Source organism: Haliaeetus albicilla, chromosome 11, assembly GCF_947461875.1.
Source record: "Haliaeetus albicilla chromosome 11, bHalAlb1.1, whole genome shotgun sequence".
In the NCBI taxonomy this organism is placed as follows: Eukaryota; Metazoa; Chordata; class Aves; order Accipitriformes; family Accipitridae; genus Haliaeetus; species Haliaeetus albicilla.
In genome coordinates this window covers 3,527,647-3,542,560 of record NC_091493.1, presented here as the reverse complement: position 1 = coordinate 3,542,560, position 14,914 = coordinate 3,527,647, and the positions used below count along the sequence as shown (strand labels likewise).

At 43.1% G+C, this 14,914-nt stretch overlaps 2 protein-coding genes across 2 annotated transcripts in view; one reads left to right on the top strand and one right to left on the bottom strand.

The window, feature by feature from the left end:
* UBE2D1 (ubiquitin conjugating enzyme E2 D1) overlaps window positions 1-14,914 on the top strand; it is a 44,165-nt gene that overhangs the window by 8,168 nt on the left and 21,083 nt on the right. The window lies entirely within an intron of this gene.
* On the bottom strand, window positions 750-14,519 carry CISD1 (CDGSH iron sulfur domain 1). Its single transcript, XM_069795891.1, has 3 exons — window positions 14,394-14,519; window positions 8,282-8,487; window positions 750-2,789 (listed from the first exon to the last, which is right to left on the bottom strand). The coding sequence occupies exons 1-3, from the start codon at window positions 14,422-14,424 to the stop codon at window positions 2,700-2,702; spliced, it is 327 nt and encodes a 108-aa protein (XP_069651992.1). The 5' UTR covers window positions 14,425-14,519; the 3' UTR covers window positions 750-2,699.

Genomic DNA, 14,914 nt, shown 5'->3' with positions numbered 1-14,914 from the left:
AAACTTCGTAAACATCTAACCAATCCACTTCATATTCTAGAGATTATTTGAGGAAAGCACTGAAGAACAGAGATCAGAAAACACTGGAGCAGGCAAGCACTCAGACCATCAGAACATGATAACCTATTATGGTACTAAGGAAAAAAAAAAAAAGGAAGGGTTCTCTGTGATGCTCATCAAAACTGCTGGCAAATTTGTTGACTCACATTCAAGTATCTCTTCATTGTCATGTTCAAACAGCTCACAAACATGAGTAACAGGAACTTTCAGGTACAGCACAGAAAATTGTACGTACATCAAAGTAAGATTTAACCACTTTGTGTCAACATTCTTTTGAATGTGACAATTCTCCAAAACAAACTCACCAGGATGTAAATCGACAAAGACTCTGCTTCTGCATCTTTGCTTCCCAGAAACAAAAACTTCTCATGGAGCCACGTCCCTGACACGCAAACTCCAAGAAATGTTTTATTGGCAAACTCCAGGAAATAGTTTTATGACTCAGGAGACTCATCCGAAACTTCAGGACTTCATCTCTCAGAACATTAATGCAGTTTTCAGTGAACTTTTATTCCTTCAAGAGCAGCCAGGCTTTGCTGCTAACAGGAAAAGAAATCCCGGAAGGAAACCCCAACCCAGAAACAGGGTTATGATTACAGCAGCATTGGCGTACAGCACAACTCACACTGTAACTCTCCCTTGAAAGAAACAGCACACTCGTGAGTAACACAGACATTAAAACCTCAAGATTAAGATGAGCTCAAATGTGTATTTGACAAAAATACAGAAATATCCAGTGTCATATTCTAATAACACAAATAACTTTGTTTTGGATAAAAGCAATGTATTTGATAATTCAAGGTTAAAACAACCTTCCATATGCATCAGTACTTGGCCAAGTAAAAAATATCAAGTACCTTTACAGTCAAGACAGGAAGATAGAAACTAAACGTATTTGACTGCAACTTCTTACAAGCAGAGGTCTCTCACAGACAGTAGTTGCCCCTACTATAGCACTCCACCTGCAAACCCTCATTCTCTGCCTCTGTGCCACCTTCTCTACTTTTTGTGCCTTCTGCCAAAGTTCAGACCACTCAGCTAAGACCTCAAGTTCTGAAAGTCTCACATTGAGAATATGCAAAACATTTTCTTCAATCTTAACCTGTCGTACCAACCACAACCTTAAAAAAAAAATTAAATAAAACCTCTACTGCCCCAATCATCTGGAAGAATCCTTAAGGGTCCAGGTTAAAATGTCAGCTTCTTGAAAAGGCCTTTCTTCTAGCTCTGAGGTAGTCTCTCTGTCCCAGGACATGAGAGCTCAATCCTACACAGGCTGCAATTATGCTAATGGACTGGATTTAATACAAAACCAACCTCTGCCACCTCACTCTTTGGGTTTTGCTTTGTAGTCATTTGCATGTTAATAAATCAAAGCTATTTAATTTAAGGAAACCAACATGATAATCATTAATGCAACTGCGTCAGACGAGGCAGACAAGTGCCGTACAAAAGGAGGGTAAGAGCTCTCCTTGTCTCATCCTTCCTTTCCCCCTTGTTTCTAGCTGTCGCCAAAGCCTTTCCTTGTCCATGTCAGTTCTTTTGGTAAAATTAGCTGAACCACGTTAACAGTTAGCTCAGGGAGGCAGGAGTTATTTAAGACACATAGAGCCTAAGGCCACTTAGTAAGAAAGGTGTGCCTCGTCCCTCCACAGTGGGAAGAGGCCTCCGGAACCAGCCAGAGCAATGATGAAGCAGACAGTAATGATGGGTGGGGTTTTAGTTTTTATTTTAGCTTCTGGAATAAATTGACATAGCCTCCCCCACAGAAGTGTCCTATGGTCTGGGGAACTAAGCTTCACTGCTAGAGACTGCAAGTGAAACTAAGGCTTTCTAGCAGCAAAGACAACACTGCCACCCCCTGCCCATCACTCTTTGAGCACTTCATATCATTCCACTTGTCTATTAAGAAAGCTCTCCCAGAGACCATCTTCCTAATCCTACTCTAAATACAGGTCTGCGGTTCCAGTAGTATATTCTTGATAACATATAGTAGTAGGGTCAAGTTTCAACACTGCTGTAAAATCAAAGGTAAAGGTGGCCTTTAGCCCCATCTTGCTATATGCCTTTTCATGTTGTCTGTTCATAGTTAGCAATTTTGAATTCATTTTTTTTACAGAAGCCACACAGAACAGTAGTATAATAGGCCAAATGTGTCACCTGCAGAAAATGCAGCATAATCAGAGGTTAAGCTGCATTTTCACACCATGATTTCTTTCCTGCCGCTGCCTTTTACATAGAAAACTATCCAGACCTGTGACTTTAGAACCTCTCCAGGATTTCAGGATCTACCTTTTGAACACACGTTCTACTGCATGGCCTCAGAGTAGTACACATGTATTTGAAAATAATTTAATACCTATTTTCTGATGAAGTACATTCTGTGCGTCATTTTAGTTTCATACTCAATGAGAGGACACACACCACTTTACAGGACAAAAAATTTAAACCATGACTATTTAGTAAATTATGCATTGTAGTGATTAAAACAAGACAAGCACCAGAGAAAGTACACATGCTGAAGCCATACTACACTGGAAAGTCTTCAGTGACATGACAAAGAATTTGTGGTTTTTCCCCCAATTACAAGTGAGCAGAGGATTTGTCAGACATTCATTTTGTAGCTTCTACTGTCCCCTCTACGCCTCCTTCCTCTTGATGATCAGAGGCCCAACGTTGTCGCCAGTTTCCTCGTTGTGCTTTGTGTGAGAGCCATCACACAGCGGGAACTGAAAAAAGAAAGAATAAACACAGCTAAAGTACATTCAGAGTCAGAATTAAGAACCTAGGTTGAAAGTTCATTACAACGCCTTCTCACTAAATCCACCATAACCACAGATGACAGCTTTTGTGCTTGCATCTCAGGTCTCCCTGAGTTTGGGCTGAACACTAGTTTTGTCCATGTGAGTGCAGAGTGGATGAGAGGTTTGTGATCAAAAAGCAGCAACTCGACTCCACTGTATTTGGTGTTCCTGCCTCAGGGCAGCATGAGGAAAATGCAGCCTGAGCTGACCTTCAATTGTAACCTACCTGGAGTACCTTGCTCTCAACCTTGCCCCACACTCTGTTTTCCCAGGCAACAGCCAGAGTTGAGTGCAGTTACATAAGGTAAGTGGGGTTAGGAAGAGAAACAGGAGATCCTTAGCTGAGTTTTCTTCCTGGTTTTCCATAGCATGTGATGAGAAAAGGGACAGTTTCCCTAGCTCATCTCTTATTTAAGAGACACACCTACGTATTAGTCCTGCCTCCAGACAGCTAGAGTGGCAAGCTGCCTTTGCTTCGTCCTGACACATCTATCTTATCTCATCGACACAAAGGTCCCTTTGCACAATCTGGCTTCCACATTAGGATTTTGACCTGCTAATGGAAATAAACTCCATTTCCAACTGACATGGCTATTCATCAAAGGCTCTTAAGGGCAGCACTGAGGAAGTAATTTGAAGAAATGTTTGTTCCATAAAAAACCCTCTAGAAAAGCCTGCTCAGAGCAAGACCCACAGGGACTTCTTTAGCCAGCTCTAAGTGCCCAGGTCCCAGACCAGTGACAGCCACTCTGCTCCTGGGCAGCTCTTTTCACATACAAGAGCCAAAGGACATCCTGGGAAGCAACAAGAGTGAGGTTAGATGCCATCACTTCTCAAGGATGTGTTTTCCAGGGCTATGCCTCCTCTACAGAGGAGACCCTGGAGATGATCACAGAAATCACACACCAGTATTTTGCCTTCAGTTACTATTTTGTTTGCTTAGAAGTAATGGGAATCAAAGTTGGGCATCACTCAGCTTTTGCCTTTGCAACAGCAATATTCCCTCACAGTACAGTCACAATCAGTCAGTCTTTGACACTCCACCGATCATGCCTCAATCAGAGCCCCTGAAAAAAATTAACACCCTATCACCCATGCTTAGTTAGAATAGAAGATTTCAAAGTACTGCATGAAAACAATATAATGAAGACAATATACTTGCAAAAATATTTCCCAGAGCTCTAAAAATAAAGCCACATGCCCGGGGCGGGGGGGGGGGGGGGGGGGGGGGCAGGAAGAGAGGTGAGGTGAGGGGTTTTTTTTGTTTTTCACAGTTACAAAATGTCAAAACCCACGCTATAAATGGCAGGTGACGTTTCTAATAAAGAAACCCTGAATTCAGAGAATACTCATGCAAGCTGATTCATGCAGGAACTTTATCATCACATCAGTCATTTGTGACTCAATGAGTAGGTACTGACAGATACTTGGAAAAAATCTGAGCTAACAAGAACGTATGTTCATGGGACACTGACCAGCTTCCAACCCAGATGTTCCTGGGCCAGCTGTTTTTCCACACGACATCACAGCCCACTGGTCTTCACAGAAGCACTGACCCAGCTTCCATCAGACATTAACATCTCACATGCCCCAAGAAGGCAAGCCCAAGGTCCAGCTACAGGAACACCATCACTGCAAGTTTGCAAGTGACAAAAAAGGTGGGATTCATAGGCTTCAGATAGAATTGAGAGATCTTTTACAGCTACCAACCCTGACTGCTCTGAATTCATCCTCTGTGTCAGCTGGTCTCAGAAGCACCAGCTCCCAGAGGCTGGGACACTAGACTTGAGCTTCTCAGAAAAAACCCAACACTGTTCCAGAGCACCCACTTGGTCACCTTGAAGACCAGATACTGAATAGATGGATCCTGGGCCTGACACAACATGTTCATCCTTGATTAAGATAAAGCAGGCTAGCAATAGCAGCCAAAGCTCAGTCCCCGAGGGAATTGTGCAGTAAGCTCAGCTTATTTCCCTGGACACTGAAGAGGTTTAGATTCACTACTGCTATTTCTTCTGATGTTCTGCAGCAGTATTCCTTGACCTGCAGCCTGGGGACTAATACTTCTCTGGAAGACACAGAGGTTGCAGGTCATTGCAAAAGAAAGCAAATTATTTTATCCCCCCTCAGCTTACACACTTAAAAATGCAGAAGAGTAAAAACAAACGTTCTAACTTTAGACTAATTACAGTTTGGTTTTAAGACAAATTTTTTGCCTCTACACTGGTAAATTTGAAACGCTGGGTTTGAATACTATGTTTTTCCACAAAACTTGACAAGCAGTGCTAATGAAGTGCCTGCAGAGCAGAACATGGAATAGAAAAGGGCCATTTAAAGACCTACCACCTACTTTAACAGATAATTACAACCCAAGACAGAATTACTCGAAGATACCACGTTTGGTTTTTTTTAAACACATGCACTCCACGAAGACTTTGGCCAGCACAAATAAAAAAAACACTTCTGAAGTATAGTAGTTCAGAAAAAAAAACACCCAACTGAAAATAATCCTGCTCATTTTTTAAGTTACTCCAAAACACCCTGGTATAGTCCAACTGTTTTGTTATTCCCCATACAGGAGGAATACCATGTGAAGCCAGCTGTAGTGCATGCACACCGTCAGTGCACACAGAAGTATCCTATAGTTCATAACGCTACTGGTTCTATTAACAGCCTCGTGCCTCAGATGAGGCTAAACCTGATGAGAAGTGCTCACGCAGTCATACAAGAGGACATTTCTTCTAACCTGTATATGGAATAGAGATCCCCATATGCCACTTAACAAAAACACAGCAGGTACTTATTGCTTATTTTCTGTAATCCCCTGCAATGGAAGCACACACATTCTACCATTTTGACATCATATAAACATTATCTCACAAATTTTAACAGGATCTTAGTCTGAGAACTGTAAGAAACAGATAATGCTATTTAACTACTTCCAAAGATGACAAGCACATGACAATGATAAAGAATGTCTCTATTTTATTACTGCTTGGCAATAACTGAACATGAGAAGAAGCACGCACACCATCTTAAAGATCATGCTACCCACCATACAAGGTCAACCGATCAGGGCAAGAGGAGGGCAGCAAAATTGGAAACTGCAGTCTTTGAAGCAGAACATGCTGATTAAAATACTCAGTATTAAGCATCAGTAGAAGAAAACAAATGCCTTCAAAATTTTCCACTGACCTCCTTAATGCCTTTACAAGACCTTTCAGATCAGAGTTCTAAGAACAGACTTATTATAATGGTAGCCCCATCTACTTCCTTTCAGTGTGTGATTACAGAGACCTAACTCAGTAGGACAGTATGTTCCTAAACTGACAACACACCGTTGATGTGCCAAAACATACTTCATAAGATTTTTATTTCACACACACAAAAAAATATTATCAAACAATAGCTTGAATATTGGCAGGAGCTGCAATGCAATCACTAAAACCAGACACTATCTTCCATTTCTGTTTAGAAAACAGAGTAGGAAGCAGAAAGTACGAACACCAAGACTCAAGTTGGGTTGTTGGGGTTTTTTTTGCAGAAGCACTGAAGGAGGTGCCTACACTATTTCAACCTGAGGTAAACCCAAATTCAGATATTAAAACAAAGCGCAGATACTTAGAGCAGCCTTTCTCCTCCCCCTTTTTCTTTTCTGAAGCTGTAGCCTTCATGGCAACTTCCAGTGCTGGATTCTGGCTGTCAGTTGAGACTTACCACAAAGATTTAGCAGCAATGCTGCTATACATGTGTGATACCTGCATGCTGTACAGCCACCAGCACTGCATGTACATGTACACACTTCCCTGTTCTATAATCATACAATATGTAACTTAGTCCATGGAGCACACTCTAGCCGGGGGGGGACGGGACAAATGGCGGATTTTGTTTTTCAGTTCAGACTCCAGACAGAGCAAAGAAGACAGGCCCATCTCCACAAGACTATTTCAGAATCAAGTCATGATGCTGTTTAATCCTCAGTAGTGTTTTAGTCTTAAACCAAATACAGCTACAAATGTGTAACTTACTGAGTTATTTTCACCCACAAGGTAACGAAGTCAGATCTGACCACAGGAAGAACCAAAAGTTACAGTACTTGGAAAACTGCAGAGTGTGGCCTGATTAGACCAGTGTCTAAGGCTTGAGAAGTCTATTATTCAGTTCACTGATGCAGAGAGAGATAGATTTCAAGGCTGTTGGCCTCAGTTATCTGGCTTTGAAGGTTTGTGTTGTTTCAGTCTCCACACATTAGCACCCCGACTTCTACAAAAGCTTTTAAACACGTGCCAATGGTAAATGCGCCGGACTACTCATGCAATCCACTTTCTCTCATTACAGATCCCAGAACTACCACTACAGATGAATTACACAGATCTTAGCTACATCAAATGTCATGCATGTCTACCTCAAATTTAGATCTTATCTTAGTGTTATTGAAAGGCTAGGTATCATGCTTACTACTAATATTAGGCAATTGAGGCAATCCAATTATGCAAGTAAGTTGGACCAGTGTATAGCCCAGACTTTTAATTGCTCAAAAATACAGGCTTAAAGTATGCCATCATGATTTCACCGGCTTTACTTTAGGATTGCCCATATAACTATCTTGAGTTGTTAAGGCACAAGTGCATTAAGTTCACCTGTCTAAATTCTTCAAAAGCTTTTAACTACAATGGCTTCTTTTTAGATTACCTCCATCGCCACTGGAAACAATTCACCGCTGTACTCATTCATATGGCAAAAGGTAGCTATCTACAGTACACAGCAGAACTACAACAATAAATCCAGGATAGAAGACCAGTAGGACCCTAACACTATCTGCGCAAGTCAGGCTCTTCCCGAAACAATTCCGCACTCACCCTGTCTACAAGATTTAATGACGGGCTCAGATACTGCAAGTGGCAATTTGACACCAGCTCTGGTATACCAAAAGTCTTCTTAATGGATTTGTGTTATTAACACCATGAACTAGTAGAAAGGTACTTTCTGACTGACAGAGTAAGCTTCCAACTTCCTCCAGTAAAAGGTGTTTAAGGTCCTCTCAGACGTGGTACCTGAGCTATCCTTCACCTGCCAACAGGCCAGCAGTTTTGGATAAACCTCAGTGTTAGCACGGGCAGCACACAAAATGGTACCTATCATTCATGACTGTGACTGCTCCATACAGCAGCCCTCCTTTCAAAAGATCAGCTTCTTCAGAGCTACAGAAATATTTTGCTCACTACTAGCACTGATCTGCAGGCTTTACTCTTAGTAACAGCATAAATCTACATAGTTTTATGGATTAAAATACCACTACATCTCACTGCAGAATAGTTTACGTGAAAAGAAGTTAGTTTCCTCTAAATAAAGCAGTTTGAAAATGCTTTTATTGAAAGATGCATGCACATGAATGAAACTGGACCATTTATTCTTACCTTCTTAGATCGCCAACAACGACAGTACACAGCCTTGTCACCCAGATCTTCCATATCAAATGCATGGACTACCTTGGGGTTATCCTTCTGGATATGGAGATTCACCATTGCTTTGCAGCATTTGTCTTTACAGAGAAATTTTTTGTAAGCTAGGTACCCAACAGCAGCTGCTCCAGCAGCTAAGGAGACTGCAGCGATCCATTCAACTAGAATAAAAGAGGAAAAAAAGAAAAAAAAGAGACTGTCAGGTTTTGACCACAACATTCTATTAACACTACTCCTAGTGGTAAATTTCACCATGCTTGTGGCAACACCTCTACTTTTCAAGAGACCTTTTTGTTCTGTAGTGGTAATGCAATACTTTAGAAGAGTATTTTCTTTTGGCACTCACCCAGTTAAGCTACTGCTTTCTACTGATCAGAGTTCTCCTTCACCTCAATCCCTCCTACACAAGAGTGAGGATTAACCTGGCAGAGTTTGTTTTGGTTTTTTTTTTAACCTTTTATTTGTGAACCTGATATCAACATCAGTAGTATAGCGTTTCCAAGTTCAGCACATTAAAACAGACATAAGTAGACCCTGTAGCAGAAAAAAAAACCTGTTGTTTGTTTCAGTTGCAGGAAAGTCACTAAAGAAGAACACTCTGCATCAACAACCCAAGCAGGATCCCCCCAAGGTATACCTACTGAGTAGCTTTTAATATAATGCAACTTGTAACTAAAAAAAAAAAAAGTTAACAGGTGTTTGACAATGAGGAAATTATTTAATACACTACCACTTCAGAAAAGTAACAAAAGACAGCTTAGATTAAATCCCTACTGAGATGTACAGGAAAGAACATGGATCCAAAAAGATCTTATTTATGAATAATATCATGAGTTTATTTTAGCTGGCTTAGGTCCTGACTCTCTGAAAGACAACTTCCATTAAGAAAATTCTCTTTCCACCACCTCTCATCGTCACTCTTCCTCCCTCTAGTTATCTCTCAAATCTTTGCACTCTCACTCGCTTAGTATAAATTCCTCTTCTGCAAGGAGTTTTCCTATTTTTTTGTGGCTCTATTGTTTTCTCTCTGCCTTATGAAAATATGCTGGACTTTGGCCTGAAGTTTCTGATTGCAGCAACAGCCCCGGCCGTTTCTCTCAGAGCAGCAAGTGGCTGCTCTTTCTTTGCTTTTTATCCACCACTTCTACTCACACATGTACTTGTACCATGTACATACAGAGCTCAGCTGACTCTACAGACAAATAAATCAAACAGGAATTTTAAGTTTTAGCACATTTACACAACTTAAGAAAACTAGAACAGCCTCCAGTTGGGAATTTCTATCTTCCCCTTCAATGTTTGCATCAGATTTGAAAGATGCCAAGCCAGATAGCATCTTTGGAGCAAAAGACATTACTACATTAAGGGCTAAGAAGAAACAAAAAGCCTTTGTTAGTTCTTGCTACTTTCCACGGCCAACTGACTTGCTGTATTGCCACTGTGAGCTTGCTCTAAAAGGATCAAGAAGGTTTTCTGCCCTGTCCCACAGCCTTTTATAAAATCCATACCAAGCCCTTTCCTCAGCTAAAATGCTGTGTTAGCTCATATGCACCATGCTGATCCACAATGGTCTGGATGCAGCAATATGTGGAATTAGACAAATACTTGTACGATGTCTGCAGCCCTATAAGATCAGGGAAGGCAGGCACTCTTTAGAGTCTTACTAAAGGCACAAAAGATGCAGAAGCCCTTCAGAGTTCATTTTCTTAGTAAACGAAGCAGAAGAGACCAACATGCACTGAGACCTCCCCTGCAAATGAGTGACAAACCCTCCCTGTAACAACAGGGTGATATTAAGATAGAGAAAACCATCTTTAACATCAAAGACTTTAGGGCATGTTTCCCTGCTCCCAAACTCCTTAAAACAGTAAAAGCCCCAGAAAGCATATTCTGAATTCAGTGTTTTATATCCATCCAGTGACTTCTCATCTCTTTATCTCCCCATTACAAACTAGCCAGAGGAATACATTAATTTTAATAAAGAAATGAGGAGGTGAAATTGAAGAAAGGATTCTATGAAAATCTGCTTTTATTTAGCAAAACAGCCCAAACTAATCCAAAGAACAGCCACAGCTTAAATCAGAGGCAGCAGGATCTCCCAAGGAAAGCCACCACAGAGAGTCTGCAGCACCCTTTTCCCTTCTCCCTTGAGCACTTTTCCCCAAGCAGAGCAGGGCTGCGGCAGGGAGGAGGCACCCAGCCAGTTCAGGGACAAGCTGGGTCTGACAAGTTTAAAGTGATTTCTGATGAAACGTCAAGTGCAGCTATAACAGCGGCAGGCAAAACTGAGGGACTGCCTATATTGGGGGGATTTCAGAAAAGGCAGCAGTTGCAAGGATTGCCCAAGCTGCTAGCCAATGGATCAAATCTTAACCAACATTTTTAAATAACTGATGAGGGGACAGTGATAGACTGTATCCATTCCCTTAAGAAAACTAAGGGGAAAGAGTGACTTTAATGAAGACCAAGGATGACTCCTATAACCGAACCACCTTTTAAGGTGCTGCATCTTAAGGAAGCTGATCTTCTATTGCACCTATCGAGAAGTCCAGGTCAGCTTAACAAACCAGCAGAGGAAAAGATTCTGATGATAAAAATACTTCTACAACTCACAGCACAAGCAGGAAAGTCAGTACTAATATTCAGTAGCTTTGCAGCACGTTCATAAAGAGCTGTTCTGCACACCTGCAGCTAACCCAGATCCCTCTGACCATCCCTAAGGCCACCTACCACATAACCATGCATGGCACATCCAGCTCAACAAGCAGAGATCATTAGTTTAAAGTAATTGTCATCTAGTATTTCAATGACTCTCCACTTCTCCTGAGGGCCAGATTCATCTCTTACACACATGGGCAGATTGTATACATACAAACAGCCTAATATATTTTTTCTTATAATAGATCATAGTGTCTTTTTTACTGTATTCGCTTTTTTAAATCACTTCTCTGGAGCTGTATCAGGGCGGAAAATGATATCAACTGATAATACACGAAATCCAAACATTTAAAGCAGTCTATTCTTTAAATTTCAGCATTGCCTTAATAAACATTACGTAAATTTAAAAGCTATCTGAATTTAACAAATAGACCATCTCTCATGATGAGATCATCCTGCCAGGTTTCAGAGGCAGTAAGTGTTGTTGCCAACTGTTGTTTTGTTTCACAAACAGATATGGAAGAGCTGGAATGCCCATTTCACCTTCCAAACTAAGTTAACCTAAAACTGCACCTGGAAGGAAAACACTTCTCAGAAGTTTTTAAATACTTTCAACTCTGTTTCAAGAGCCCTCCAGTGCCAATTCAACAGTTCGCTGCCAAACTCTTAAGGTCATGCATGTATTACTTGAAGAGGCATCTGTTAACAGAGTGACATCACTGTGGAATATCAAGGTTTTAAATTTATTTTTAAAATAACAACACTGAAAGCAACTTTTGAGTGATTATTAAACAAATCCCAATTCTGATATAATACCAAAACACAACAGGACGAGACACTACAGGCCTGTGTAACCCAGCAGAAAAATTGTTTCAATGTTGTAAGCACTAAACAATGGAAACGGTTTGGCTAAAACTCCAGAAGACTAACACACAAAGGAGGGAAGGGAAGAGAGATGTAAAGAAGAAAACAGAAGTCCAAAGAATGCAATCCCAGGAGAGCAGGTAGTGCACAGAAGTAAACAAAAAAAACCTCAGATGATGAGTACAGCAACAAGCCAATGGTGGGAATTTATTTTCTTCTATATTCTTTGGACATATCCTAATGAACAAGAGATTTGGATCACAAAATTTCTCCTCTCTTCTCTCTCTAAACAGCTAGAATATTACTCTGGATGTTTCCACATCTAGGCTACAGAGGTACTTTTAGGATCTACCAGAGAGGTCAGCCAGATTTTATCTGCAGGAAGAACATGCATTTACCATCTGCACTGACAAGCACATGAAGAAACTGAGATGGTCTTGGCTCCACCAGGAGTACACAATCCTTGTTATGACACGTATCAATTTACTTTCTAGGAACTGGCAACAACAAGGGGGGATAGCTGCACCCCTACAAAGTTAGTCCTAGACAGTCCTAAGAGGCAATTTTCAAGTTACCTCTGCTGCTTAAAGATGTTCATGTTACTTGAAAGTCAGCTACAGAACTCCAGACATCAAAATCCATATATTTTTGTTTTCAGAAGTCCTTCTAACTTTCAAGCATTGTTCTCCTCCTTTGTTGCCAATGAAGAGGCTACTATTGTCCAAGAGTTGTTTATGACAGTCCAGTAGTGTAACTGTCCACAACAAAACACCACCTTTCTGCAGGCCTGCTTGGAGAAATGTGTGAGACTCACTTACTGAGGAGTCATCCACGATAACCAACTGCACTGAAAGCCTAATAGTAAAAGCCCACCAGTCAAGCAGATAAAGTCACTTCTACCACTTCACAGCATCCACAAGAAATGGGATTATGACTGACAGGCTTAATTGAACTGAAACCATAAGGTAAAGAGGCCATCTGAGGGAGAAAGGTTGTTGGATCTGGCCAATAAGCAGCAAAAGGCAAGTGACCATGATCAGATCTGTGGTTAGTGTGGGGTCGTTCACACCTGAAAACAACCACATTACAACAAAAAGCACTAGCTGTGCTATTCACTGCCTTCCAAAGGGTAACCTTGCAGCACATATGCACACCAATATAGCCAGAAGCAATTACTCTCCAATTACTGCCAGGAATTAAATCCCACAAAAATACACGAAGTTTCTGGTGGCTAGTTTTCTCTGGGGAAACAGGCATTAGTATGACTTCCAAAATTCATCAGCCTGAGACACATGCAAGCTGAAGAAAGAGCTGTGACCTGCCAGTCGCCAGGTGCTGATCGAGTTTAATCTTGACAGAAATCACATTAACCATATGCTGCTGCTGCCTCCTAAACAAAGCACCCTCCAGACTGCTCTGATCAGCTGTTCCCCTGCTTTCCTGGAATAAAGAGGATATTTTCAGTTTGATTAGGATAATGCTCTTTTCCTTCCCCCACAAACTAAGTTTTCTTCTCAGTTCCTAGTGTATAGGAGCTGTTCTAATTCTTGCAAGCTTGTAAGTGACAGTAAGCTGCCGTTGGGAATGCAACCTGGCTGCAAGCTATTACCAAGTCATCCTTAGGGCTTTGGTTTGATTATTTTAATAAGCATGGCCTTCCATCACTATAACCCATTTTAGACTACAGTGATGCCTTTGCCAACATCCTCTGTACCAGCAGTGTACTTAAAAAAAATCCATCTGGATAGAGTCCCCTGACTTAAGGGCATAAACCATGAGCAGCTTTGCAGCTGGAAACCACAGCCATGGAGATGAAGCTTATATTTTAGAGGAAATCAGGTAACTCAGCCTTCCACTCTGTCCTCCCTCTCCTCCTGCCCGGTTGCCCAACAGCATTTAAAACAAAAACCGCTACTTCAGGCATGGTTTAGGTCAACCATTACACAGCACAAGTATCACTGTCACCTCTATTGTAGAGTATTGAGCTCTGAGGGCAAGTTTAAAAACCCAGAAATTTACACGTTTTCATGAAATTTATACCCGGCGGCTTCGCATAAAATACGGGGCCGGAACAAAGGCAAAGCCCGACAGAGAAGCGCCAGGGGGGAAAGCACAATCAAAACAGCGGTGCCTGAAACGGGCCGGCTCCCACCGCAAATAAAACCCCGCGTGTGGCCGGAGCCGGCTCCGAGGGCCGAAACGCACCCAAGGGCCCGGCGCGGAGCTCACACGGGGCCGAGGTGGGGTGGGGTGCGTCCCTCGGGACGGGCCGCCGACCCTCGCCCTCCCTAACGGGCTACGGAGGAGGAATTTATTTATGTCCGTATCTAACGGGGCGCCCGCGTCCCCGCAGGGGGCGGCTACGCCGCCATTTTGTCTCCGGGGGTCCAGAGGAGCGCGGAGCGCGGGGTGGGGCTGCGCCCCCTCCGCTGCCGCCGCCGCCGCCCCTCCCATCCTCCCCGCCACTATGGGGGGGTGCAAGCGGCCCCCCGCTCCTGCCCGCAGCGCGCCCTTCCTCACCCTCCCGCCTCCGTCGAGCCCCTACCCCGCACGGCGGAGTTCTGCCCCGGCCCCATCGCTCCCGCTCCGACGCCGTAGAGGACACGCGCAGCTCCGCGCCTCACCGCGCATGCGCCACCGACCGCCCTCCCGCAAGATGGCGGCGCTGCCCGGCCCGCCTCTTAAAGGCCTCCCGGGGAAGAGAAAGGGGGCTCGCAGGGAGGGGCGGCCGCCGGCGAGGGTCGGGACGGCTCGTGCTGAATCGCACCGCGGAGAGGGAGGGAGGGAGGCGGGCGGCCTTGCGGAGTCCCGTCGCTGGCCTGACGCCCGGCACAGGACCCTCAGTGAGGGTAGAGTGGGCTGTGAGACCTCTGCAAGTGTAAAACGGGTGGTGGGCGTCACTGTGAGGAGATCCCGGCTGGGCGTGACCTTGCGGTCATCCTCTGCTACTAAGGAGCGCCCTGAGCTACTGGGATACTGCAAACCGCTGAGAACATACTGTTGTATGAGCCCTCTCCTGTGTAGTTGTGGAGAGACGAACTAAAAGAGTGATATCCTCTGAGTGAT